The 22,618-nt window shown below is 54.6% G+C and overlaps 11 protein-coding genes across 11 annotated transcripts; 6 read left to right on the plus strand and 5 right to left on the minus strand.

Moving 5' to 3' along the window:
* Positions 1 to 3: 3 nt before the first annotated feature.
* M421DRAFT_426867 (uncharacterized protein) lies at positions 4 to 2,395 on the plus strand. Its single transcript, XM_033594518.1, has one exon. It carries the CDS (start codon positions 178 to 180, stop codon positions 2,152 to 2,154), a length of 1,977 nt encoding a protein of 658 aa, XP_033442721.1. The 5' UTR covers positions 4 to 177; the 3' UTR covers positions 2,155 to 2,395.
* M421DRAFT_10520 (uncharacterized protein) lies at positions 2,321 to 3,409 on the minus strand (the record flags this gene model as incomplete). Its single annotated transcript, XM_033587099.1, has 1 exon — positions 2,321 to 3,409. The coding sequence occupies one exon, from the start codon at positions 3,407 to 3,409 to the stop codon at positions 2,321 to 2,323; it is 1,089 nt and encodes a 362-aa protein (XP_033442722.1).
* A 75-nt stretch (positions 3,410 to 3,484) lies between these two features.
* M421DRAFT_10521 (uncharacterized protein) lies at positions 3,485 to 6,111 on the minus strand (the record flags this gene model as incomplete). Its single annotated transcript, XM_033587100.1, has 3 exons — positions 3,485 to 3,930; positions 3,990 to 5,100; positions 5,713 to 6,111. The coding sequence occupies 3 exons, from the start codon at positions 6,109 to 6,111 to the stop codon at positions 3,485 to 3,487; spliced, it is 1,956 nt and encodes a 651-aa protein (XP_033442723.1).
* A 724-nt stretch (positions 6,112 to 6,835) lies between these two features.
* Positions 6,836 to 7,578, minus strand: M421DRAFT_105014 (translationally controlled tumor-associated; the record flags this gene model as incomplete). The annotated part of the gene is made up of 4 exons (XM_033587089.1): positions 6,836 to 7,080; positions 7,131 to 7,268; positions 7,325 to 7,436; positions 7,564 to 7,578. 4 exons carry the CDS (start codon positions 7,576 to 7,578, stop codon positions 6,836 to 6,838), a joined length of 510 nt encoding a protein of 169 aa, XP_033442724.1.
* Positions 7,579 to 7,789: 211 nt separating this feature from the next.
* On the plus strand, positions 7,790 to 9,704 carry M421DRAFT_426870 (sphingosine hydroxylase). The gene is made up of 2 exons (XM_033594519.1): positions 7,790 to 8,767; positions 8,817 to 9,704. The coding sequence occupies exons 1-2, from the start codon at positions 8,125 to 8,127 to the stop codon at positions 9,425 to 9,427; spliced, it is 1,254 nt and encodes a 417-aa protein (XP_033442725.1). The 5' UTR covers positions 7,790 to 8,124; the 3' UTR covers positions 9,428 to 9,704.
* A 424-nt stretch (positions 9,705 to 10,128) lies between these two features.
* M421DRAFT_38761 (uncharacterized protein) lies at positions 10,129 to 10,857 on the plus strand (the record flags this gene model as incomplete). Its single annotated transcript, XM_033589926.1, has 1 exon — positions 10,129 to 10,857. A coding segment is annotated over one exon (729 nt), but the record flags the coding sequence as incomplete, so codon positions are not given.
* A 2,743-nt stretch (positions 10,858 to 13,600) lies between these two features.
* M421DRAFT_426871 (uncharacterized protein) lies at positions 13,601 to 15,110 on the plus strand. Its single transcript, XM_033594520.1, has one exon. It carries the CDS (start codon positions 13,654 to 13,656, stop codon positions 14,923 to 14,925), a length of 1,272 nt encoding a protein of 423 aa, XP_033442727.1. The 5' UTR covers positions 13,601 to 13,653; the 3' UTR covers positions 14,926 to 15,110.
* A 34-nt stretch (positions 15,111 to 15,144) lies between these two features.
* Positions 15,145 to 17,251, minus strand: M421DRAFT_426872 (glycoside hydrolase family 13 protein). The gene is made up of 2 exons (XM_033594521.1): positions 16,849 to 17,251; positions 15,145 to 16,800 (listed from the first exon to the last, which is right to left on the minus strand). Exons 1-2 carry the CDS (start codon positions 16,859 to 16,861, stop codon positions 15,281 to 15,283), a joined length of 1,533 nt encoding a protein of 510 aa, XP_033442728.1. The 5' UTR covers positions 16,862 to 17,251; the 3' UTR covers positions 15,145 to 15,280.
* Positions 17,236 to 18,895, plus strand: M421DRAFT_426873 (uncharacterized protein). Its single transcript, XM_033594522.1, has one exon. It carries the CDS (start codon positions 17,709 to 17,711, stop codon positions 18,564 to 18,566), a length of 858 nt encoding a protein of 285 aa, XP_033442729.1. The 5' UTR covers positions 17,236 to 17,708; the 3' UTR covers positions 18,567 to 18,895.
* On the minus strand, positions 18,877 to 19,503 carry M421DRAFT_426875 (uncharacterized protein). Its single transcript, XM_033594523.1, has 4 exons — positions 19,447 to 19,503; positions 19,342 to 19,377; positions 19,102 to 19,217; positions 18,877 to 19,036 (listed from the first exon to the last, which is right to left on the minus strand). The coding sequence occupies exons 1-4, from the start codon at positions 19,463 to 19,465 to the stop codon at positions 18,983 to 18,985; spliced, it is 225 nt and encodes a 74-aa protein (XP_033442730.1). The 5' UTR covers positions 19,466 to 19,503; the 3' UTR covers positions 18,877 to 18,982.
* Positions 19,504 to 19,905: 402 nt separating this feature from the next.
* On the plus strand, positions 19,906 to 21,267 carry M421DRAFT_426876 (glutathione transferase). Its single transcript, XM_033594524.1, has 3 exons — positions 19,906 to 20,131; positions 20,271 to 20,448; positions 20,496 to 21,267. The coding sequence occupies exons 1-3, from the start codon at positions 20,094 to 20,096 to the stop codon at positions 21,051 to 21,053; spliced, it is 774 nt and encodes a 257-aa protein (XP_033442731.1). The 5' UTR covers positions 19,906 to 20,093; the 3' UTR covers positions 21,054 to 21,267.
* The last annotated feature ends 1,351 nt before the right edge of the window (positions 21,268 to 22,618 follow it).

Genomic DNA, 22,618 nt, shown 5'->3' on the forward strand with positions numbered 1-22,618 from the left:
CTTCGTCGTCGGCCCCGTAGGCGTGTGGCTTCGGCGCCATGGGATGGGTGGATTGCTGCACGTATCGGCGGTCGAGCGCAATAGTCCCGTCGCGCGCAAAAGTCCCGTCGAGCGCAAAAGTCCCGTCGAGCGCAAAAGTCCCGTCGCGCGCAAAAGCCCCGTCGCGACAACCAAGGGATGGCTAGTGCGGCCAGGGATGGCAGCTCTGGTCCGCCAACGTCATCGGGGCGTGTCCGCAGGCGCGTCGCATTCACGCGCCCGCAATCCTCCCTCCCTCCCCTCCCACAACAACGGCGTGTCAAGATGGCGCCCGTCGAGACCGACGCTGCCGCGCGCAGCAACAACCTGCCCGTCCTTCTCTTTGGCGGCCAGACGCTCCTCGTCGCGGCCCTCACGGCGCACGTCCTGCTCACGGCGCGACGGGCTGCCCAGACGCTGCCGCCCGCGACCCGCACGCGCTCGCAGAACCACGTCCGACGCCGCCATGCGCGCGTCTTCTCGGCCCTTGCGCTGCTGTCGCTGGCCAGCGTCGCCACCTTTGCCGTCGTCTTCCGCGTCATCTCGTACGTCCAGTGGGCCGAGCTGGGCAGCAGGCCGACGCCCGGCAGCCTGTGGCAGGGCTGGTACGGCACCGGCGAGCACGGCGTCGGCGCCTGGCACCTCGGCGACTGGGCCAGGGACGTCGACCTGGTCCGCGAGTCGGACGCGGTCGCCGTGCTCAATCCCGCGGGCTTCTTCTACACGGCCCAGCACTTCACCGCGCTGCTGGCCGCCTCCATCTTCATTGGCGTCGAGGGCCACCGTCGCAGCCTGTCGCCGTGGACCGTTGCCTCCTTTGTCGTGCTGGGCGCCTACGGGAGCCTGGCCTACGCGCTCAGCCTGTTCTTCGTCACCCTCCTCTACACCCCCACCACTGTCCACCACGGAGAGACGCCCCTGGACGACACCCTGTTTACGCCCAAGCCGGCCGTGTACTGGGCCCCCATTGTCGCCTCGCTGCTCATCCTGAACGAGCTCCCCAAGCTCGAGGCCCACGGCGACGTCTTCCGCGTCGTCCGCTCTGGCTACGTGCTCACTCCGCTGTTCCTCGCCTTTGCCCCCCAGGTCACGCCCGTGGCGTTTGGCAGCGCGCACCCGACAAAGTCGCACGCCCGCCGCTCCTACCAGGCCGTTTTCCACTTTCTCTCCGTCGTCGCCTTTGTCTTCCACGCACGCGTCTTCTACCTCAACATGCGCGACGCCGTCCCCGCCCCGCCCGCCGCCGTCTGGGACCTCTTCGCCAGCGCCGTGGGCAGCGAGACGACACGCGCAAACCGTCTGCTGCAGGGCCTGGGACTGGTGGCACGCAAGCTGCGCAACGTCTCGCAGCACCCCGCCCTCAGCGTCACCACAGTCGACGTCGCGTTCACGGCCCTGGCGCTGCTGACCTGGACATTCACGCGCGATCTGGACCCGGAAGCCATCCTCGAAAGCTCCGTGCTGTCCCCGCTCGTGCCCGGCCACAGACAACACGTCCGCTTCTTCGAGCCCGTCATTAGGAAACTCGACGCGGCAGCCAATCTCTCCGAGCCCGTCATCAGGAAACTCGACGCGGCAGCCAATCTCTCCGAGCCCGTCATCAGGAAACTCGACGCGGCAACCAATCTGTCCGACCCCGCCGAAATCATCCCCACCACGACCCCCAGCAAGTCGGGTCGCAGGACGAGAGCCGACGCCGGAGCGTCCACGACCGCCGTCTCAGCACCCCGCGAGGCAAGCGAGCAGGCCTCGCGCCGCTCCACGCGCCGCTCCGCCCTGGCCGCCTTTGACGACGCCGTCGAGACCGTCACCGGCTCGCCCACGCCCCAGAGCCAGACCGTGCACGACTTGGCAGGCGCGGAGCCGGACGGCGAGGCACACGACGCCACACATGTCCCAGACGACGAGGCACACGACGCGACATATGTCCCGGACGACGAGGCACACGACGCGACATATGTCCCGGACGAGACGACGCGCCGCGCCGTCCAGGAGACGGAGGCCGATGGTGCGGTGTCGGCGGACGACTACGTAGAGGCTGCCGAGTCGACGGGGGTGGCGCTGTTCCTGGCGTTTCTCGGCGGCGCGGGGCAGCTCGCCAGCGCGGCGCTGGGCGCCGAGGTCAGGGGGTCGTAGGAAGGGAAAAGTTTCTTTGGCGGATGAGTGCAGGGCAGGCGAATAGTGTGACTGGGCGGCTGGACGTGATGCGAACGAACCGACGGACGGATGAATGAATGAATGAATGAATGAATGAATTGGCTACAACGACCAACGAAACGCTTCACTCCGCTATGCACGCTTATCAACGGAACAGCGATACGCATGCTTCCCTCTCCGACTGCTTCCCTCTCCGACTGCTTCCCTCTCTGACTGCTTCCCTCTCCGACTGCTTCCCTCTCCGACTGCTTCCCTCTCCGACTGCTTTGATCCCGTACTGCTCAGGAACTGGACTCTTGACTGGCGCTGGAGCATTTCTGAACGGCTCAACGAGCCTGTCTTCCCAGCAGAGCCAAAAGATGTCACCATCATAGTCGCCACCCTGTAGCTTGCCAGCGAGTGGGAACTGCCCTTTGGAAGGGAGCACCACGACGTCGACCAAATGAGAGGGTTTCGGATGGCCTGTGGCTCGTACCTTTTGGATGTCGGAATTGCGAATAGCAGGTTGTCGCGCAACAAGGAGATTGTGTCCCTTTAGATTGAGGTACCTCTCATCTGTCACATCGTCCACGAAAGAGGACGAGAACTGAATGTACACCTCTCCCGGCCTCAAGACTCCGATAGGGTCCGCAACGCCGTAAAGACATGTCGCCTTTCCCAGCGGTGTTCTGAGCTTTGACTCCTGACGCAAATGCTGCTTTTTGACAAAGCGGCACGTGCTCCTAGCCAGGACCTGCAGCTTGAGGGGCGAGAACCCTGACTCGAGCAGCAGCGTCATCTTGTCCTCTACTGCCAGAGGCATTGCTGCCTGCCAGGCCATTTCCGACCCTTCCCTCGATATTGAGCTATTTTTGTGGACGTACTCGTACAATCTCATTGGGTCTTTTACTTTGTCTAGAAGAACCTTCCTGGCTACGTCAAGACGCTCTCTCATGTACCCGGCAACGACCTCCCTGGGCACACCTCTGTCAGCCATAATTGGGATGGATGAGACGTGGAGATCCGAATGTGCTGGCGTTTGGCTGTAGTTCGAAACTTCAAACGTCAGACGGTGCCGGTCAAAGGTGGCGTCAGACAAATCCTCTGGATGTGGGTTGAATTTCAGCTGGCTGTCGCTGACCTTGATCCATATTGGCAAGGTGCTCCGGGTCTTTTGTGAAAGACTCGTCGCTGACCATCCAGAGTCCTTTCGCTCCTCCAATGCGACCCTGAAACGCACTAGGTAGAGGTCCATTGATGCCCCAAGACTTCTTATAGAGCTTCCAGATTGCAATCGCGGCGCCGACGGACACAATGGAGCAGCCGTCGTTCATGACTTGGTCATTAGGCACTTGGTCATGAACGATTTCAAACCTGGATCGTCGAACTCGGTGGCTTCGCGGTCTCCGTTGGCAATCGTGTCGCCGACACGAATGATCTGAGTCGGGTTGAAGATGTGGGTGGGCGTTGTTCTAGACAACCCCAGGTCGAAACGTGCAAACGCCTTATAAAAGCTCTGTTCCACATTCTCGCTAAACGGAAGAAACCAATTGAGCATCCCACCCACAGTGTGCTTCTGGTCGATACCGCAGCCTTCTGTGGCGAACAGCACGATACGAAATTTGTGGGTGACCTCTGTAGTTCGACTTTTTTTCTTCTCCTTTTTCATGGGCGCGATGTGGAACACCCGCCACTTGGGATATAGGAAGGTATGCTCGGTGTGCAGCCATTTCTCACAGTGGTTTCGTATGTGCTTCAAATCATCTATAGTGCCACCTTTCAATTTTCCAGCTCGGGTACGTTCAGGTACAAGAAGCGATCAGCACCGTACTTACGCTGGAAACGACACGATTTGTCCGGTAGAACTGGATGAAGATCAAGCTGAAATATGGGCCCTGAGTTCTTGCTTCGTAGGTTGACTTGGCCCTTGAAGGTGAAACCATCGTAGCTGCGCTTAGCAGCCGACCACAAACGCTCTGAGTCCTTGAACTTGATACGAAGGATCTTAGGGTGCTCTAGAAGAGATGCCCAAAACACCACTGGATCGGCACAAGCTGATGCGAGGTCCATGTTGCAAACAAGCTCAGCCAGCGTAACGGAGTGCTCCAAGGCGATACGCTGACAGATGAACAGGGCGAAGTAAGGCATCACGCGCAGACTGGATTCAGGTTCACCGACGAACAAGCCTTGACCAGGTATGTCTCTGATGTGGTACGCAATCTTTGACGGAGACTCTACTGGTGTTTGTTCCCGCGGAGACTGCCGCTGAGCCCGACGGGGAGTCACACCATTCGCCGGGCTTTTGGGCTTAGAAGCCGCCTTGTCTGGAGAGAGCTTGGCACTGACACCTGGCGGTGGTGGGAATGACTGAGCCAAAGCTGCTATTGCAGACTTGGCCTGAGCAAAAGCCCCGTTCTTAGTGAGCGACAGCGTTGGTTGGGAGCCTCCAACTTGGTGAGCTAGACGCTGGGGCGAGAGCTGTCCCGGGGCAAACGAAGACATGGCATAGACGGACTCGACTCTGGCAGATGCTTCGAGCAGGTCCTCCTCAGAGAGTGACGAACCCCACGTTGAGGAGCTGTCGCGACCTTGGGAAGGCGTATTCGAAGGTTCCTGGCGCCCTTTCATCGCAAGAGCCTCGTTGCTGACTTTTGCACCTACATTCAGGTCTTGATCATCGAGCGAGCCCATTATGGTCGAGCTGTTTCTTGTGAAGAACGTGTGTGGAACCTCAGTGGGATTGGTGTCCGATGTAAAGGAAGTGTTCGCAGTATCCGGCTGGGTCTGCTGCGAAGAAGACACGGTATTGAAGGTGGTATTGACCGTGGATTGGGAGGCAGGGAAGACGTCAAAGGAGCGCGCCATTTGCAGCGAGGGCTTCTTGAACAGCGTTGGTGCGGGCTTAGATGATGCTGATACTGGAGGCTTGATGAGGGGCTGGTTTCCCTTCGAGGTCTTCGTCAACTTCGGGGACTTTCCGTTTTCATTGAACCATCTGAAGTCACTTACGGGCAGTGCCCTACAAGGAGAGCTGAACACTTGCCTCTACTCTTCTTCTAGCAGACTTCGACGTAACAGATGGCGAGGGTGATCTGGACGTCGCTCTTGGCGACGGTGGAGTCACGAAATCGTCCTCATCATTGTCCGTCGGAGACCCAGGGTCGGGCATTCCTGCATATAACGAAGTTGCTACATCTTGTCGGTTGTTTTCGAAGAGGCCTCTCGACCGGGGTGTGTCTTCAATGGCGGCTGCGTTCTATTAGTGGCCTAGACAACGAGCAACAGTTAACAGTCAAACCCAAGTGGCGCGAATAATGGAATTGGACTGGGAATGATAAATCTACTGCAGTCGGACGACGCGTAAGGAAGGGGGGTTGGGTGAAAGGAACGAGACAAATAACGCAGTGGGCAGGGCGTGGGCATGTTAAGCGGGGTAACGGTGACTGCGAGTTCTCCGACACATTGTGAGCTGACGCGCCGCATTTGGTCACGTAGAAGAAAGCGTCAGTCGAACATGCACTTATATAGCTCGGACGTCTGAAGACTTTTGGGTGGTACGTTCTTCGCGCTCATCGTCGTCCCAGACCTTGACATCGGCGACACATGCGGTGACTTCGTTTGTAGCACGGTCAACAGTGGGTTGGCTCGTTGGTCCTTCGCGATGAACGTAGCCGTAGTCGCAAAAGTCGCAAGTGCGTCATCGAGAACCGGCCTGTGGTTATAGAAGAGGTTACCAATCTGCCGGGCTGCCCTGTCTGCTGTACGTTTGAGCTGTGCTGGCGACCTGTGTCCACGTTTGACATTGAAACCCAGTTGGTACTGATCTTCGAGCGAGCGGATGAGGTTGTCGAGCTCTTGCGCCTTCCGCGGTGTCGACGGTGCTACCGGTACCGAAGCGGGAGCGGCTCCAGAGCGCTGGCCCGCACCGCTGCCGTGCAAGCGGGGTGGCTGTTGCATGACCACAAAGCCATGCAAGTGTTTTCGAATAAATCAATCCCAAAGAACTTGCCGGGACTCCTATTAAAATAAGGTGGGCGGAGAAGTGACGGTGGAAGGCCCGGAAATGCAAACATGGCGCCTGAGGCAGTCGCTCTTTGTGACGGCAGGTACGCAGGGGCCGATTTTTAAACGCGCCTTCTGCACGCGTGAGCACGTGTGACAACACTTCACCGCGTAAGCGCCGGGTAGAACGGTGACCTGTAGCGCAAGCACATTTGCACTGCGTTAAGCAAAACCAATTTTGCGACAAATTCGAGTGTCTGTACAAAGAAGGACCGCAGCTGTGTCAGTCGTCCATGTTCCTTTATTTGATTGGTTCAACGGCGAACAGGCTGAAGACAAGTTGTAGCCGCCCGAGTCGCAAGCAATACAACCCTTTATGTTGATTCCAAGAGCGAAACGCTGAGCAGGTCGCAGATCCGGCTTGTAGGCTGCTTCAACCAGTCTTGGAGGCAGGTCACCCTTGATGGGCTGGCCAATACACAGTCCTCTAGCTCATCCCCGCTGCAAGCCGAAGTCACAAGAGATTAGGATTGCAAGTGGTTGCCGCAGTGGCTGACGGGTCGTCTAGATTCGTATCGCTTTTCGCACTATGGCGCATATCCGATGATGCAGTAGGTATTCGTAAATCAATGAACCAATCCAACCCCACTCCTCCACACATGCCCCTCACCGAGAGAACTTAAACCTTCATCTCGGTAAGACCGTGCTTCCAGACAGTAACGTAGGGGGTGACACCATCCTCGCGATAGTTGAGGAGGACGATCATGCCGTCAGGGTTCATGGACTCGCCAGTGAGGAACTCGTAGTCCTTGAAGTTGGCAACAATCTTCTTGGCGTATGCGGCAGCACCCTTCTCGAAAGCGCTGATCTCTTCGGCAGAGGCACCCTTCTCCTGGAGCTTGCTCTTGACAGCCTTCATGTAGCCTAGTTCTTGTCAGAAGAAAGCTAAGGCCATTCTCGCAGTTGAAACTCACCCTTGAGGTAGGTCAGGTAACCCTTCTTGTCGAAGCCGGTCTCGTTCAGGCGGAAAGAGTAGACGACATCGATCTTGGTCTCAGCCGCGTCCTCGGCACCCTCCTCCTGCTCCTCGGCAGAGGCGTTGGCACCAGTATCTGCGCAATATTAGAGCCCCTCCTTGAGTAATGGTGTTCGGTGGGGCAGAGCATACCGAAGGTCTCACCACCAATGGTGATCTTCTTGCAGTCGGCCTCATAGACGACACCGTCGATCAACTTGAGATCGTAGGAGTCGGAGATGATCTCGTCGTCGGTGAGGATGTCCTAGAGCCAGCGTTAGCGAGATGTGGCCAGCAGAAGGCTCGACGAAGTGCAGGACATGCTGGCGCGCAGTGACGAGAGCGGGGTAATCGCGCAGCCAGGTCGCCGCAGAGCGTTGGCGGGCACGCACCTTGAAAATGATCATTGTGGCGGTTGTGTAGATGTCGTGAAGGAGAGAAGTGAGTGAACGAGATCTGAAAGAGGGGACACGGTCAAAATGCTCGCGGCCTTGGGGTTGGCGGGGCAGAAAACATTCGGCCACTAGCCCGCTTCTGGAACACGCGGGCACGGACCTCTATTTTCTCAGTCGGCCGCCTCGGTGGCGAAGCACATGTCGGGCAATGCTGGGCAGTGGGCGCGAGCGGGACTCGGACGGAATACGGGATCATGATGCATTGATGTGCCTGTTTTAAGCAGCGTCAGCACCACGCTCTCCCACGACGGCCCCCGTTGCTGCTCTGCCCACCTCAGCCTCTCCTTTCGAGTCCCGCAGAACAATTGCACCGCCAGCGCGCCTGATCGTTTCCTCGGGACGCTCTTTCCCCCTAATTTCGCTATTCCGCGGCATCCGACGGCGCGCAGCGCAGCATCATCATCTCTGGCCCTGCCGCAGCAGTAATATACTTCGCCGCCAGCCGCCACGCCTGCACGCAACACGCCGCATAGCTCGTCGACATACCCCACCGCCGTCATGGCGAGCAACGTCACCTCCTACGACCTGCCTCCGCTGCCCGAATACACGCTGAAACCTCTTACACCACTCGTCTCCTGGGCGTCAGACGCCGCCGTACAAACAGCACTCCCGATCGTAGCATACTGGGCCGTCTCGCTCATCTTCCACGCAATCGACGTATACGAACTGTTCGCCCAGTATCGTCTGCACACGCCTGCCGAAGTTCTCAAGCGCAACCATGTTACTCGCTGGGAGGTGTTTCGCGACGTTGTTCTGCAGCAGGTTATCCAGTCGATAGCCTTGATGGGGTTGTCTTACTACGACGAGGCGCTCACCACCGGCACCGCAGAGTACGACGTGGCCTGGTACGCGCAGAAGCTGCGTCTCGTACAGCGCACTGTTCCTCTCATTCTATCGACGGTCGGACTCAACCCCACCGGACTGGCCACCAAGCTGTCTGCCGCACAGCCCACCTTGGCAGCCGTCGTTGCGGGAGGACGCTACCCAGGACTGCCTGCCTTTGCTTCGTGGGAGCTCGGCACTGCAAGCTTCCTGTACTGGTATGTCGTGCCTGCGGTCCAGTTTATGGCTGCTATCGTCATCATCGATGCCTGGGAGTACATGCTCCACCGCGCCATGCACATGAACAAGTGGCTCTACGGTAAGTCGATCTCAGTTAAACCCCACACCTAGATAGCTGACAGCAATAGTGACCTTCCACTCGCGCCATCACCGTCTCTACGTCCCCTATGCCTACGGCGCTCTGTACAACCACCCTCTCGAGGGCTTCGCTCTCGATACGCTTGGTGGAGGTCTTGGATACCTCCTCACAGGAATGACAATGCGCCAGTCGATGTGGTTCTTTACTGGATCTACCATCAAGACCGTTCTGGACCACAGCGGCTACGAGTTCCCCTACGACCCTCTCCACTACATTTTCCCTAACAACGCCGCCTACCACGACATTCATCACCAAAGCTGGGGCATCAAGACAAACTTCTCTCAACCATTCTTCGTGTACCTTGACCGCATTGGTGGCACCATGTACAAGGGCGACACAGCATCCAAGTATGAGCGTTCGCGACGCACTGCGCAGCAGAAGTTTGATCAGGAGAAGGAGAACGAGCTTAACGCGGTCTTGGCAGATGTTGCTAGTGACGGGAACTTGCGCGCACAAGGAGCTTCTACTCCTCGCATCTCGCGCAAGAAGGCTTTGAGTATCTCGTCCTCGGCTGGGGGCTTCAAGGACCTGACGAACAAAGTTAATCAGAACCTGCACGGCAGGGGCGCTGGTGTTCTACGAGCTGAGAGCTCGCGTTGAGCGTCACGCTCATTCGAGTGGTTGCATACAAGCATTTGCGATAACTAATGTATAGTTTCTGGTACACACAATTTTCGCCTTCAACTGTATTACTTCATTCAACATCTTTTCGACATCTTCGTCTAGCCCGGCGTGGCACTTTGGGACGCTTTCTGCTTCGTGGCTACGAGCTCGTCGTTCGCTTCATGGGCTTATGAGGTTGGGAATCGGCGTCTGGGCGGTTTCATGACGATACTGAATCGATCTTGTTCTTCTTTGCATCTCATTTTTACCCCCCACTGACAGCGCTGCCGGGTGCGCAGCAATCCACAATCGCAAATTATGCTGATCGGAGCCAGATCATTACTCACGTCCCTCAACAAGAGAGCATGTCTCAGTCGTTTCGGAGTAGCGACTCAGATGAGCAACTCAATCTACAATGTGTCTAACAAAGGGTAGCTGCTTTCCTGTCAATCTCGACACTGCTGGAGTGATCAACATCCATACACAATGTAGTCGCACCCGTCAGGTGCGGTCACATGAAGCCTACACAATGTTCCTGCGATGCCGCCAGATATTTCATCTCGATTGTCTCCGGAGCGAGACTTATTACATGACAATATCGAGAATTCGTCCACTGGCAGGCGATTCGCACAAACCCCACTAAGCACATTTTTCAACGCTTCACTACCTCTGAGGCTGCTGAAAGAAATTAATTCACCATGCCTGTACTCTTTCGAAAAATGGAAACACGGCGACTGCACAACCCGGGCATCAAACAATTAGTGCAAGTCCTGCGCACTGATCCTCACTCTACGGCGGATCTTGGGGATGCACGATTCAAGAAGGCTACCCAAGCCGCCATCAAGAAATTGCCACGCCGGCTCCGCTCTTCAACCATGGCATGGCATGGGTCGTTGTGTAGCTCCCACAAGGGTCTCGATTTCTACTTGATCAATGAACTTTGGTCCTGGATCAGATACGAGCTCGAAGTGGCCATCGGGCGGTTTTTGTATCCAATTGTAATGTCCGAGATCCTCTCCAAAGAAGATGAACGTTGCGTGCGCCAGCTGGAGCCGGTCGCACGAATGTTTAACGCGGAGTGGACACTCGCTGAATCTGCAGCACCTGGCAAAATACCTATTGATACAGGGAGCAAGTGGACCTACCAAGAGAACCGTTGCCCAGCTTGCATGCTTACGCGCCTCGGCTCAGATGAGGTTGCATTGTTCGCACTGTTTGCCTGCATGTACGGTCATCTTCGCTCGCGCAGCAGTGGCCTAAACGGTGCTTCCAAAATTCGGAGCAAGCGTTTGCGGTTCGTGCGTTATTGGATGAAGACCCACCCAGACGGCGCCCAGGCAGCTGAGGAGGCATATGACCTTGGTTTAGAGTTGAAGGCGATTCGACGCGACGCAAAGGCATCTCTTCTACGCTCAAAGCGCTCTACACGTTACACGCGAGATAGCCTCGACCAGGTACCGGCAAGCCCTCGTCATTGTCTTGACCACCAGCTTTCGGCTGCATTCGCAGAGTCATACCACCCGGGCAACCGGATTGTAGCTTCTAAGCATGATCCCAAGATCGGGCCTGTTCCTCCCCTTCACATTGACCACCCAACACCGCCTGTGTCAATTCCCCCTATGCCTTCCACACAAACACCGCCGCGAACTCCGCACCGCTGTGACTCCATTCTCAGCCCGACATCAACCATCCGACCCCGCCCAGCATCATCCATCTACTCAGTTCAAACCCCTTCAGTCGCCACGCCCCGCCCTCCCCGTCCAGCATCATACACCTACTCACTGAACGCTCCAAACGCCTCGCGCCTTACAGTCACATCATCGATCCTATCCTACAATGACCCAACACAGCCCTCAAATCCACGGGGCTTCGATCCTCTGGCGACAGACGAGGAGTGGCTGGACCAGTGTCTAGCTCCCACGAAGGGCGCGATACTTCAAGACTACGACTTTACGGAGCCAGAAGAAGACCGGCGTTACAGGTGTATGGAGAAGTACCGCAAGTCTCAGCCTTTCAACGCCACAGCTAATTCTCGTGAAGCTCTCTTGCTCGAAGGCGACCTCCGCAACGGGTTTGTGCAATATGAGGGCCGGGTGCTGCCGAAGCCCAGCCGGTGTAGTATTTATAGCGCGTTTGGTGAGGATGGGCGCGATGAGACGGAGTTTGAGATCGTGGATGAGACGCCGCCGCCTAGTCCTGTGGTAGAGGACTTTGAGGAGCAGCTTGTCGAGGGGAATACTGATAGTTATGAGGGTAAGGATGGCGCCTGGTATGAGAATCCGTACGGAGACTGTGCGCCGGCGCGTTTGTAGCGGCGGGAACATGGATATGGCTCCGCACGAGTAGATCTGGAGGCCTTCAAGTAAGTACTTTAACATGATCGACAACCAGTGTCGTCTCTTTTTTCTACATTCTTATCCCACGTCGTTTGTAGCGTTGCCTAATTTGATTTTTCATTGCTGCTTCCGTACGCGGTAAGTCGCCTTTACCTCAGCGTTATTGAGGCTCTGTAGACTACCTTTACCAAGACTTCCGTTTGCTGCTACAGTACGATTGTTTCGCCCACTTAAGAGCCCATTCAACTCTCACGCTCATACCGTCTATGCTATGCCTTTGAAAATCGACCAAAATCCAATCCACTCGCACCCCTTTAAGCCGTCCGGCGTACGCTATTACATTGATAATTATTCATGTCTCTATCTTTTCTGATTTATTGCCTTGCCTCCTACGATCACGTGGCCATGGTACATATTTAAGAATGAATTATCGCGCGAATTTGGTATCGACCAGACGATTGAGCCTTTGGATATTTCTTCCCTCGATGTAACGCGTTGGGGGAAAATCTCCTAGGAACATAGCTCGCCTCACGCGAGCCCTACTTATGCCCCTACAGTGCCGCCTCGCAAGCAACAAAAAAAAGGTTTCACACGGTCAACGCCTCGCTTCGAATATTGCAGCAGTTCTATTGATTTTTGGAATTGAGTAACCGCCTCAGCAAGTTCCTCATCCAATATTAGCCAACCAGCGAATAGACTCAGGCAGTGAGGGTCTGGTTGGGGGAAATTACCAAGCTATACTGGAGACAGGACAGAGCCTCCGCGGGGGCTGATAAATATGAATGTGGAGACGAAGTCTGATGTATGCCGCCGCTATTACAATCGAATTATTCTTGATCACAATCAATGTAGGAGATTCCACTGCGGAATCTGAGCCCAGTGCGGGGTACGATAGGGTACCATGTAGGCTGACGATGATTCTCGATAGCAGTGATAGTGATAGTGATAGTGCTGATCGTAAATTTGGATAACCGAGTCCAGTTTTCAGTGGTAGGTGAAGAGGGTGATCGTCGAAGGCTTGGTGATCTGCGTTAGTCAATATCAATTTCGCACACGTCAAGTTCTACTTCAGTAGTGCCTTCACATGGAAAGCTATCCTAATGAGGTAATCAGTAATACAAGCAGCACATGTGCCGCCCAAGGACCTCCAGGGAATTGTCAAGTCCTGGTATCGTATGGTGTCAAACCAATTTTGAAGGAACCGCAATTAGGAAAGACAATTAGGAGTTCCAGAACTGTAGATCAGTCTCCGCAGTCTGGAAGTAGCCAGATTATTGGCGTCGCGGAGGCTGATGGCCAGAGGATGCCATTAAAGACAAAAAATCATAAAAATGGGAGCTTCACTACAGCCTATCGACCCTACTTGCGGAATGCGTGACTTGGGGCTCAGGGTAGTTTACTTCATTGCGGACGCCACGACCCGCAATATTGATAGAGGCTCTGCGTCTGTGTCAAGTTTCAACAAGTCTCCACTGATCACCTTCTCGCCAACACCCAGCTCAAAGGTGCACGCACGCCTTCTGGACTGTACCCTCGGTGTAGCAATTTTCGCCGTGACATGATTTTGGGGCGAAGGTCCTACGCTACGACATATTCAAACCACGGGTCGATCTGACCCTCAGTTCTGCAGTGAGGCTCTCATCGAGTACCCTGTAGGCCCTAAATACACAATTGATGGTCCCACGACCAATGACCACTTCACGAAGCAGCCCCTTAACCTCAACAACATGCCTTATTTTTTCATCACCAAATATTGTAAGTCAGACGTCTAAAGGCGACTATATAAAGCGCACTTCGTTTGCTTTCTTCAAAACTTCCATCTCATCTGTTTCCGCAAACCTGCACTTGCTTTTGCAAATCCAGTCTCGCTATAAACTCCCATTTATCATGAAGGTCTCTATGCTCCTGGCATTTGCTGGCCTTGGTGTTGCGGCACCAGCTGTCGTCACTGAGACTGTCTCCGAGAGCGCTATCGAGACTGGCGCCATCCACAGCGTTCCTGGGCTTACGCCTGAGAGACCTCTTCCTGCGTCTAATTCACCCACTGAGACCCTTGACGAAGATCTTGAGTGGTTTCAGGATAACACATACTATTCCCGCTATGCTGATAAGGCGAAGATCGCACCCTATCCGTATGAGCTTGTAGTCGAGGACTACAACATGACTGCCATCCACCAGACCATTGCTACCCACATCCAGGACGAGTACGATGTATCTGTGTGCGCTACTCACTGCAATGAGCACCGCGCGTGTGACGCGTTCGCCATCTACATTGAGCGTGAGCCGTCCTGCGCCAACTGCACAGACCCTGAGGTCGTTGAAGCGTATAAGTGCGACCTCTACAACACCGCTCTCCAGCTCCCCGATATCAGGAAGGAGATTGAGCAGCAGCAGATCCAGGGCCAGACAATCACCCGTGCTGTCCGTGCCTACAACGGCTACAACAGGATCCCGAAGGCCGTCTTCAAGACTGCTACCCGCACTGTCACCGTCGGCGGAAGTGGTTCGATTGAGTACAGGACCCGCACTGTCACCACTACAGTCCGCAACAGCAGTTTCACTTCGACCAAGCCTAGTACTACTGCTACAGCGACCAGGACCTCCACCAAGAGCGGCTCTGGATCCCTTACTACTGTCACCAAGACATCGACTAAGTCTACCGCCACTGTCACCAAAACTTCCACCGAGAGCAAGTCGGCGAAGCCTACAACTAGCTCTGGATCCCTTACTACTGTCACCAAGACATCGACTAAGTCTACCGCCACTGTCACCAAAACTTCCACCGAGAGCAAGTCGGCGAAGCCTACAACTGGCTCTGGATCCCTTACTACTGTCACCAAGACATCGACAAAGTCTACCGCCACTGTCACCAAAACTTCCACTGAGAGCAAGTCGGCCAAGCCTACAACTGTAACAAAGACTTCGACCATGTCGACCACCACCGTGACTGAGACCCGCACAAAGCCCACCACCAAGACTAGCACTGCCAAGGCTTCGAACGTCAAGACCACAACCGCCTCGCCATCGATAAAGATCGAAACTGCTACGTTCACACGTACTAAGGTCGTTGAACCTGTAACCGTCACCACGACACACCACCACACTGTCGTCATCTCTGCGACTGTAGGAGCTGGTGTGAAGAATAGTGCGAAGGTATAGAGCCCCTGCCGCAAATCAGGGTATGAAGAAGAGGACGGAATGATTCAGCCAAAGAAGGTCCAAGTCTGACGTCGTGTAACGGTGCAAGGCGTTCAAAGGTTTGGAACCCTTCATGGGTTTTGACAAACACAGTCGGAGGGGGCATGGGGCACGAACATTACACAGCTAAAGAAAAGGAGGCCTAACGAATAACTTTCGTGAAAAATACGTCGATATGACAAGTAGAGATTGTACCTCACACAAGTTTAAATTTGGCTTTGCGTGATCGTGTCCCATCGCTGCGCGACTCTGTATATCGCCACGGTACTATCATTTAATTCTAGTCTAAGTCACCTGTCTATTCCCATCAATGCATTTATGCCTTACTGTAGATATCAGCATCGAAGTTCGTCGGGAACCTATCCCTCCCCTCAGCATCAGCCCTGACCCACACCGCGACACTAGTGCCAGGGCACTTGAACAACCCATAGCCATCCTGATCGATCTCAACCTCGCCCTGCTCCCAGCCCAAGATATCTGTCCACTTCTCACCAGCATGCATCTCACCAACCGCCATCTTGATCTCGCCCGGCCCCTGGTTGCTCATCACACACGCCAGACCGGCCTTCTTGTCCCAGGTGCCTCGGCGCACGAAACCGATGCAGTTAGCGTCATCAAGGTAGTCTTCTTGCGAGCCATATGCGTAGAGCTTACGCGCGAGGATGAGATCGGCAAGTTTTCCGCCACACGCTGGGTCGGCGGCGTGCTCGCCCTTAAGACCGTACAGGTCGCCATAGAAGGGACAGGGGTAGCCTTCCTTCCTGAGCAGAATGAGGGAATACGCGAGAGGCTTGAAGAAGCCCTCAACAGGTGTCTCCACGGTCTGACCGGGCTGAGTGTCGTGGTTTGTCACGACTGTGACGGCGCTGATAGGGTTCATCGAGACGAGTGTCTTGTCGAAAACTTTCCTCAGATCGGCGTCGGGTGTCTTGGAGAGCTGCGAGAAATTGTTGAGAAGGGGGGAGTCATAGAGGGAGAACTTGTGGTCCATGTCCTCGAGCCAGTCGCACATGAGTTTTGCGTCGCCGGACCAAAACTCACCGACGATAAAGATGTCTTTCCCGCACTCGTCGCGCAAGTTATCGACCCATTCGTTGGTGAAGCGCTCGGAGAAGTGCTGCACAGCGTCAAGACGGAAGCCCTTCAAGCCAAGCTCCTTGGTAATCCAAATACCCCAGTTCTTCACATCAGCCTGGACCTCGGGATGGGAGTAATCGATGTCAGCGAACATCATGTAATCGGCATTTCCGCTTTCCGAGTCGACCGATGCGCTCCAGCCCTTGTTGTCACCGAGAATCTTGTAAATGGCCTTCTTCTCGTTGGCTTGATTGTAGTCTGTCCCCGAAAAATGCTCCCAGTGGTACTTTTGGGAAGAGTACTTGTCACCACGGCCGGGGAAGTCGAAACCTAGCCATCCTTCGATCTCATATGCTTCGGACGCTTCCTTCGTGCGGTCGTTGTTATCGACTTCTACAACGCGGCATTTCTCGGTGTTATCAGCTCCGGCCTTGTGATTGAGGACAGCGTCCCAGAAAAGCCCTATCCCATTCTCCTTTGCGACCTTGCAGAGCTCGACTAGGTCTTCCTTGGTACCCCACTTAGTGCTCCTCTGACCCTTCTGGTCGAATTCGCCTAGGTCGTACAAATCGTAGATATCGTATCCATTGCCTTCTGGTGATGCGGCCTTGCAACCGGGCGGGAGCCAGATGTTGTCGACACCAATAGCCTTGAGCTTGGGAACCTCTGCAATGAGACGCTTCCAGTGCTTCTGGTCAGCGGGCACGTTCCACTCAAAACCCTGGAACAGGGTGTGGTTGTCTGGTGTGTGTTGCTGCTCTGTTTCTTGTTAGAGGCAAGAAGCAAGCGTGCTACCGCAACTCCTACCGTCAGAACCCATGTTTGTTATGTGATGCTGGAGCTATTCAGTGTGGATTGATGCTCAGTCGCAAAGCGTGCTTCCACCGCCGCTATTTGAAGAGACCGCATGGCTACGAGTACCGTGGTTCTTAATTACGTAGTGGCGCAGCCCGACAGTAGCTTCTTCGACCCCTGCGTGTGCAACAGGTTTCTGTACCGAATTTCTTGCAGGCAGAGCCGCAAAAGCAAGTCATCCATACGAGTCGTTTCTTTTGCTCGTGGTCTGGATGCTCTTAGGACAAGCGCGGCTCAACAAAAGCGCCCGCTGACGTCAGGCCGCAGGCAGATCATAAGATAACACTAGTGGAAGAATCCACTGCGTATCAAAGCATGGCGTAGAGGAATACAGAAAATAGAAGCAGTCTTCGTCTATGCGTTACATTGACACTTGATGAGGAGAGAAGTTCGTCGACCCTGCGTCGACTTGGAAGGGGCTATCTTACACTAACCTCGATAAGGTTGGAGCCAAACGTGGCGAACGCGAAGTCACGATGCAGCAAGCACATACTCTTGACAGCCTCTAAAGACCTTTGTTGTCACCTGAATCAGCGCAAGCAATTTGAGCGTATAGTATTTGTAACAATTCGAGTAGACCTATAAGCGCGCTCATACACTCGACGCTTCGAAAGTGAAGCAGAGAGTCCTCAATTTCGCTCATCGTTCCGCAGTACCTTCACCCTCAAGAAAGTAAAAGACACAGGCGCGTAACAGCTCCTTCTCCCTACATGAGAGTGGTCACGATCTTCTTCACCTTTCGTTCTCGACCTTCTACTCTCACTGATTCTCTTAATTCTATGTCAGCAAACAAACGTCAGAAGCTGTCCACCATGGCATCTTCCAAGCAATCACCTATCGTCCGCTTCTACGACCCAGATGCTAAGGCAAAAGACGCACTCGGTCGCACACAAGATCAGATTCTGGCCTGGCCCAACAGCCAGCTCGAGAACAGCCACAACTACATCCAGATGCTCTTCCCGCTTCCTGAGGGCTCTCCGTTCAATTACGCGGCACCTGTCATCGACCTCGAGACCATGAAGACATTTCGCACGAGCAGCAAGCTGAGACAGCGGCTGTGCGCGAGCTTCGAGCGCATGCTCACCTTCTATGGGTTTACTACTTCGATCCACCCTGAGCCCGAGAGCGAAGAGAAGACGGATATGAACGAGTCCAAGCAACCCTCTACGGAGGAGGTATCCGAGCCTTCTCAGACCATATCCGAGACTGGAGTAGGCGTTTCAGATGCACAGGCCCCCGCGATTACTACTAGCGAGTCCACCATGGGGAAGACTACAGAAGCAACCCGTGCCGAGGCGGCGCGAGATGAACCTGAAGCTTCAGCGCCCGAGCCCAAGCCTACCTCGCCGGCCTCTCCCCTCGGCTACTATGTAGTTCGCGGTCCCAACTTCCGCAAAGCTTCTCGTAACTGGGCCGTCCGCATGGACCACAATCACCTGCGCATTACTCGCATCCTCCGCTCTCTGCGAGTCTTGGGTCTGCAAAGGGAGTGTGACGCCTTTTTCGTCGCCTTGAAGCGTGTGTACCACGACCCGGCCATCAACATCGGACCCCGGTCATTGGATTTCTGGACTCGTGCTGTAGAGCGCCCGCTGTATGTTGCGCCTGATGATGAGGAGTGCGACTGGCTGAAAGCTTTTGAGGAGAGAGAGCAGCAAGATGCGAAGTAGGAACCCTTGCGTTCGCTTTTGGACCAGATTGAGAGGAAAATACAGGGGAATGGGGAGCTTGGCACGCGAGCGAAAGGTATCGATTGCCATGGTGTGCAGAATGGACAATTCCATCGGAAGAAGAACGCTGGTACACGAGGAGTTTAGAGCAAGACACAGGGGTGAGCCGAGCCATAAAGTCATGATGCGGAGGCAGTCGCGGGTAGGAGAGTACCTCCCATCACATGTCTGTTCAAGCAACACAACATTTGCGAAAAAAGGAGTAGAAAACGAAGACCAGATTCACATAGACTTGTGTTCAATGAAATATAGAAGAGTTCATTGCCTCGATCTCGCAGCTGCGCTGGCTAGCTCTGCGTTCCTTGTAGTGTATACATATGACTTTCTTCCTCCTCAGCAATCCCCCTATCTCTGCTCTAGAACTCAGAGATGGTGTCTCCCCTCCTCTTTCCACGCATATCCCACTTGCCCTGCCCGCCATTAGCCAATGCCCCATCTCCAAGAATGCCTCCATGCTTCCGCGCGTCCCACTTACATCAGTGATGTAACCGAAGTAGCCCAATGTCGCAGGGACAACAACGACGTACATGGTCGTAATGAACGCGGTGCGCTTCGTCCAGCGGAAGTACTTATGGCGGTTCACCACCATGTCTGCCCTGCGTCAGCTCTGCTCTCCTTCCAAATCCCTAAGTCCCTCGTCCGCCGTTCTTCCGCTAATCGAGGTACGTGCGATCCGGTTAGAATTGGAAGGCGCGTAGGCGTACGGGCGACATACTGTTCCATTTTATGATCGCGGGATCCTTGTGAAGAGCTGTCTTTCATTAGCCATTGCTCGCCGTTGCGCCGCGTGCGCTAGCTCTCGGAAAAGGGACAGGCATGCCTTCGTGTCCGCCGGCCATTGTGACGATTGTGAGGGTGGTAAAGCGCGGCTTGCGGGGTGAGACGGGGGTGTGGTTGTGGGTTGTGTGAGTTCAAGCGGTGATGTCGGCGGGCGGAGGTGCTGGGCTTGGCGGCGTATGTCAGCCTTGCGTTCGGGCACGTACGAGCCACCGCAACTGCCGCACAATAGCCTTCATTCACAGGGCTCAACTAGCCTCAACGCTGTGCAAAATCCACCTCGCATAACAAACAGAGTCAAGTCTATTAGCAGTTCCATCGTTAGGCGCCATGTTGGGTTGCATGCCAGAGCTGCGGCTTTCGGTGACTTTTCATTGCCGCAGGTGCCCACCTTGCGAACTCCATGTGACATACGGTCGCATGAGCATCAATATGTCTCCTTTGGGAGCACCGTAGATGCCGTCACCCGAAAAGTAGGATTGTTGCCGCAGCCACACATCATGTGCAGTCGGCGTTGGCGAGGACCGCGGCTCATTGAGTTTCTCCGCAACACTGCCGACGCGACCGGCCCTTTTGATCAAAGAAGAGATATGAACAGCACGACACCTCGATGCTCATTACACCTCTCGTCTTTCGCTTCAGAACAAAACCGATTGAGATACACTCGGATCATAATTATACTCACTCACGATGTCCAACCAACAGGGCGCAAAGATCACTGTCTACTGGTACGTTGCACCGTTGCACGTGAAAGCAGCCCCACTGCACCACCACCTCTACCACACGCTATGGCTAGGGATTCCTCGCGCCATGCACCAACCGATGATACACATAGCTACCAAATCATGCGCTAACCAGATTTATAAGGCTCGAGAAGTCTCGCGCTCAGCGAGTGATCTGGCTGCTCGAAGAACTGAAGCTCGAATACAACATCAAAGTCTTCAAGCGCGACAAAGAAGGTCGCGCTGGCCCAGAGCTCAAGAAATTCCATCCCTTGGGTCGCTCGCCTACGATTGGTATCATGCCAGCCGGCTCTGATGAGGAGGTAAATCAACGCCAACGCAATTATTACCACATTAGCTGACCCCTCAGATCATTGTCACCGAATCCGAGACAATTCTCGACTACATATGCGACCACTTCGGCCCCTCTCTAATTCCTCGCCGCTACCCTGAGGGCAAAGACGGTGTCCTCGGCGCAGAAACCGAGTCCTGGATGCGCCATAAGTTCCTGATGGACTACGCCGAAGGCTCCTTGCTCACGCCCCTGATCGTGTCTTTAATCACATCTAGTATCCGCTCTGCTCCCGTGCCCTTCTTTCTGCGCCCGATCACCAACGGAATCGCGAACAAGGTCGACGGGTCCTACACAACTCCCGAGCTCACCAACCACCTGGACTTCCTGGAGACGTACCTGAAAGAGTCCCCGAGCAAGGGAGAGTACTTCTGCAGCGAAAAGCTGACGTCGGCGGATATCATGATGCATTTCGCTCTCGAGGCCGCGGTCAAGAAGAAGGCATGTAATGAGCAAGCCTATCCGACGTTGTATCGGTATGTCAGAAAGCTGCAGGAGTTGGATAGCTATAAGCGCGCGGGGATGAGTGTGGAGAAGGCGAGTGGGGAGAAGTTTGTGCCGTTCTCTGAGACTTGAGACGACGCGGTTCTTTGCGCTACGTGTTGTATGAAGCGTGACCAACTCAGGAGTATAGACATGCATGCCCATTCTCGATACTCAATGATGTCGACGAGCGCGAGAGAGATACGGGGTTGATGGCTGTTAATTGTACCGAACTGAACGATTTAAGGTCCCCTGAGCCAATTGCCCCCACAGTACTCAACAAGAGTCTCTGCAGCACTCCTGTTTCTACCAACGCTCCATCCCTTGACGCGAGGCAAGCACGCCGAAGGTAGGTTGCACTTTTTGCCCTCTCCACAATGCTGACCAAGAAGCACGGAGATGCCGAGTGAACGATGTACCCAAGTATAACGCCAATTGTGATGGAGACCCAGCAACAACCACAGCCAGAAAACAAGCCGAGAAGGCAGTCTTGAAAGCACACGCAAATAAGACTTCCCAGCTCGGCCTATCCTGGACGTGAAGCCTCTGAGGAAAGACCTGTGAAATGATGCATTGGAAAGTGAGATTCCTCGCCAGAGAGGCACCCGGGCTGGACGAAATCACGTCCTCGTCTACGTAAGCTTCTGCTCATAATACGGCATTTCTAAGGGTACGTACTACGGGCAGTTTCTGCTACAGAGTAATAGTATAGATGTCTAGCAGTGTAGTAGCAGTGCAATAAAAGAAGTAACCCATAGTACCACAGGAGGGTGAATGTATAGAAACCAGGCCTGAGGAAGATAAGACAGACAGGCAAACAGGAGGCTGGAAAGAACCTGTAGGCGTAGACTTATTAATCTACTATTCGATATATAGCAGCTTTACTATAGTACCTTCATGGTACCCTAGGGCCTTACTGAGTAATGCTCTCTACCAGGGACGCTGTGCAGAAGCCCCTAGAAGTTCGTCTTAGCTGCAGACTTCACCACGGCGCAATTCTTCCACCACCGAAAGTACGCTACCTTCCTGGTTGACTGGCTATCCAATGTGTGCGACTGAAATAATTTGTAGTCATCTGCGTACTTGTAAGCCAATGGACATGACGCGGATTATCATTGAGCACCTCCGAAAAATTGGAAATTAGAAGAAGGGTCCTGGTCACACCAGTGGCCTGGCTCCGTGGAAGAACTACCGCAAATCGCAATTGCCCAAAGGCTGGCTGAGAGACTGATAATACCGCTGATTCATCTTGATCGGCCTCAGTTGTAGTCCCCAGCATGCCTGGCCTTCCTAGGGCCAGTCTGATACGCGCTGACTACCTCCCAAAATTCGAGAATTTTCGCACAGGACGCTGTCGGAAATCGCCAATCATGCAATGGACGCGGATGTGTCATTAAGCGCTCCGTCTATTGTGCAGCTAATCTCATGAGACCGTACTGTTACAAGTGCCACTTTCGGGCGGGCTGAACGTACAAGTAGCTAAGCGGCATATAAAACGCAAACACATGAACAGAAAATGGGAATATATCCATGCCAGCCGTATGCAAAAAAGAAAGACTTTTCCGTGCACTACAAAGTCTTCCTCTAAAGACCCAGTGCCGTGGCTGCCCTGGTATCATCGCTCCACCACTTCTTCTCGGATTACCGCTTAATTGGTC

The sequence above is a fragment of the Didymella exigua genome (assembly GCF_010094145.1).
Source record: "Didymella exigua CBS 183.55 unplaced genomic scaffold M421scaffold_70, whole genome shotgun sequence".
NCBI lineage: Eukaryota > Fungi > Ascomycota > Dothideomycetes > Pleosporales > Didymellaceae > Didymella > Didymella exigua.

Excerpts from the sequence above, each read along its gene's own strand:
- M421DRAFT_426867 (XM_033594518.1), top strand. The coding sequence starts at position 178 with ATGGCTAGTGCGGCCAGGGATGGCAGCTCTGGTCCGCCAACGTCATCG.
- M421DRAFT_426870 (XM_033594519.1), top strand. The coding sequence starts at position 8,125 with ATGGCGAGCAACGTCACCTCCTACGACCTGCCTCCGCTGCCCGAATAC. Across the intron at positions 8,768-8,816 it reads CATGAACAAGTGGCTCTACG|TGACCTTCCACTCGCGCCAT; the intron begins GTAAGTCGATCT and ends TGACAGCAATAG.
- M421DRAFT_426871 (XM_033594520.1), top strand. The coding sequence starts at position 13,654 with ATGAAGGTCTCTATGCTCCTGGCATTTGCTGGCCTTGGTGTTGCGGCA.
- M421DRAFT_426873 (XM_033594522.1), top strand. The coding sequence starts at position 17,709 with ATGGCATCTTCCAAGCAATCACCTATCGTCCGCTTCTACGACCCAGAT.
- M421DRAFT_426875 (XM_033594523.1), bottom strand. Across the intron at positions 19,218-19,341 it reads CGCGATCATAAAATGGAACA|ACATGGTGGTGAACCGCCAT; the intron begins GTATGTCGCCCG and ends GACGCAGGGCAG. Across the intron at positions 19,037-19,101 it reads ACTTCGGTTACATCACTGAT|GGCAAGTGGGATATGCGTGG; the intron begins GTAAGTGGGACG and ends AATGGCGGGCAG.
- M421DRAFT_426876 (XM_033594524.1), top strand. The coding sequence starts at position 20,094 with ATGTCCAACCAACAGGGCGCAAAGATCACTGTCTACTG. Across the intron at positions 20,132-20,270 it reads GCAAAGATCACTGTCTACTG|GCTCGAGAAGTCTCGCGCTC; the intron begins GTACGTTGCACC and ends CAGATTTATAAG. Across the intron at positions 20,449-20,495 it reads CAGCCGGCTCTGATGAGGAG|ATCATTGTCACCGAATCCGA; the intron begins GTAAATCAACGC and ends CTGACCCCTCAG.